A 1,526-nucleotide genomic window follows, 5' to 3' on the forward strand; every position below is an offset into this window, starting at 1 on the left:
AAATGCAACAGACCAGTGGTCTGTCAAATGTAACCATTGATGTATCTCACACCAATGTGAAACCCATTGTCGTAATCAAGTGGCTACATGTAGCCACTTGCGTGTAACCCCGTTACATCTTTCTCCATGAGATGCTGGGTTTGGAGAGTCTGAACAGACATCGACCTACACATCAATTTCCATTTAAAAGTTAGAAATAGGTGTGAAAACCCTCCATCACTAGTCTTTAAAGTCGATTTGCATAGATCCTTATAGAGTGAGAAAGTGAGAGGCTGCTTTCCCGAAGTTTTGGGAGTGCTGGTCTAGCCTTCATCAGCTTCTATTCGTTTCATACCTGGAAACAACTGCTTCATAATATCTCCATACTCAGGCGGCAAAGCGGCGCGCTTCACTCGATAGATGTCTTTCACGGCACTACGGTATCCACTTAAAGTAGCTGTCTTTACAGAAGAACTTTTGTAGACGAGAAATCGCTCAAACAAACTTGGTGTAAAATTATCCAGATTGAGGTCATCTTCATCGTCAAAATATCTGGCAGTGTTCTCATCCTCTATAGCGAGCTCGCCACTGATCCACTTTTTTTATACCGCTGAGGCTACTCCTGTACTTTCCCCTTGTTTGCGTGGTGACACACGCGTCCTGTATCGCCTCGACGCCGATGTGGCTCAAGCTGTGAGGTGGAGCTCTCGTCCGTCGCGAGTTTCTACCATTCATGTTGCTTGAGGCTTTTTATTTTGTGCCCCACGGAGTCCGATTTTAGCCAATTAGACAGTACAACTATCGTCGGCAGCTCGCACTTACGATTTTTTTGCTGAATTCTATACTTCTTCCATGGAGTCCACTAAAGCAGTTGCATTTGCAGAATTTGATGCTTCTTCCATGGAGTCCACTAAATATCAATGACCGTATTTTCATAACTATAAATATTGACGACATTCCTTCTTTCGAGACTGTGGCGGAGATGCAATATCCCGATGCGTGGTTCCCTCCGTTCGAAATCGTAGCTGAGACGCAGGATCCGGACGGCGAGGAGGAGAAGACTGAAGATGTTGGCGTGGTACCTGTTACCGAAGATCTCGCACAATTATCTTCGCTTTCGCAACATCCAACCACCCCGTCGACCTATCGTTTGAAAGAAACCACCAAGGTCATCCATTCGAGCGTGATTTGCAAGCTTACTCGTATTTGCAGACACCCATGGCTAATCGAAGAGATCAAGAAAGTTTGCGTCGCGATGAAGCAAGTTCAGCTGGAAGGCTGGCATCTCGCCAACTTGCACGTGCTGCGATGTTTGAAAGAAAGAGACGACGTTCCCAAGTTGGAGCAGATGTTCTTTTATCGATGCTGTGTTGCCACGCTTGGCAACATCGAGAAGCGAGATCGCCTCAAGAAGACGACAAACTACGAGACACGAGGACTCCGTAAGGCGCGTGGCTGCAGCTATTATAGCTGAGGTCGACTAGGTGATGTAGTAGGGCTCGTGATCGACGACGCTGCTGAGCAGTACGACATCCTCAACACGTTGG

At 46.8% G+C, this 1,526-nt stretch overlaps 1 protein-coding gene across 1 annotated transcript; it reads left to right on the plus strand.

Annotated features, from left to right (window-relative positions):
- Positions 1-961: 961 nt before the first annotated feature.
- Positions 962-1,453, plus strand: PPTG_11065 (hypothetical protein; the record flags this gene model as incomplete). Its single annotated transcript, XM_008907311.1, has 1 exon — positions 962-1,453. One exon carries the CDS (start codon positions 962-964, stop codon positions 1,451-1,453), a length of 492 nt encoding a protein of 163 aa, XP_008905559.1.
- Positions 1,454-1,526: the final 73 nt, after the last annotated feature.

The sequence above is a fragment of the Phytophthora parasitica genome (genome assembly GCF_000247585.1).
Source record: "Phytophthora parasitica INRA-310 unplaced genomic scaffold supercont2.26, whole genome shotgun sequence".
NCBI lineage: Eukaryota > Oomycota > Peronosporomycetes > Peronosporales > Peronosporaceae > Phytophthora > Phytophthora nicotianae.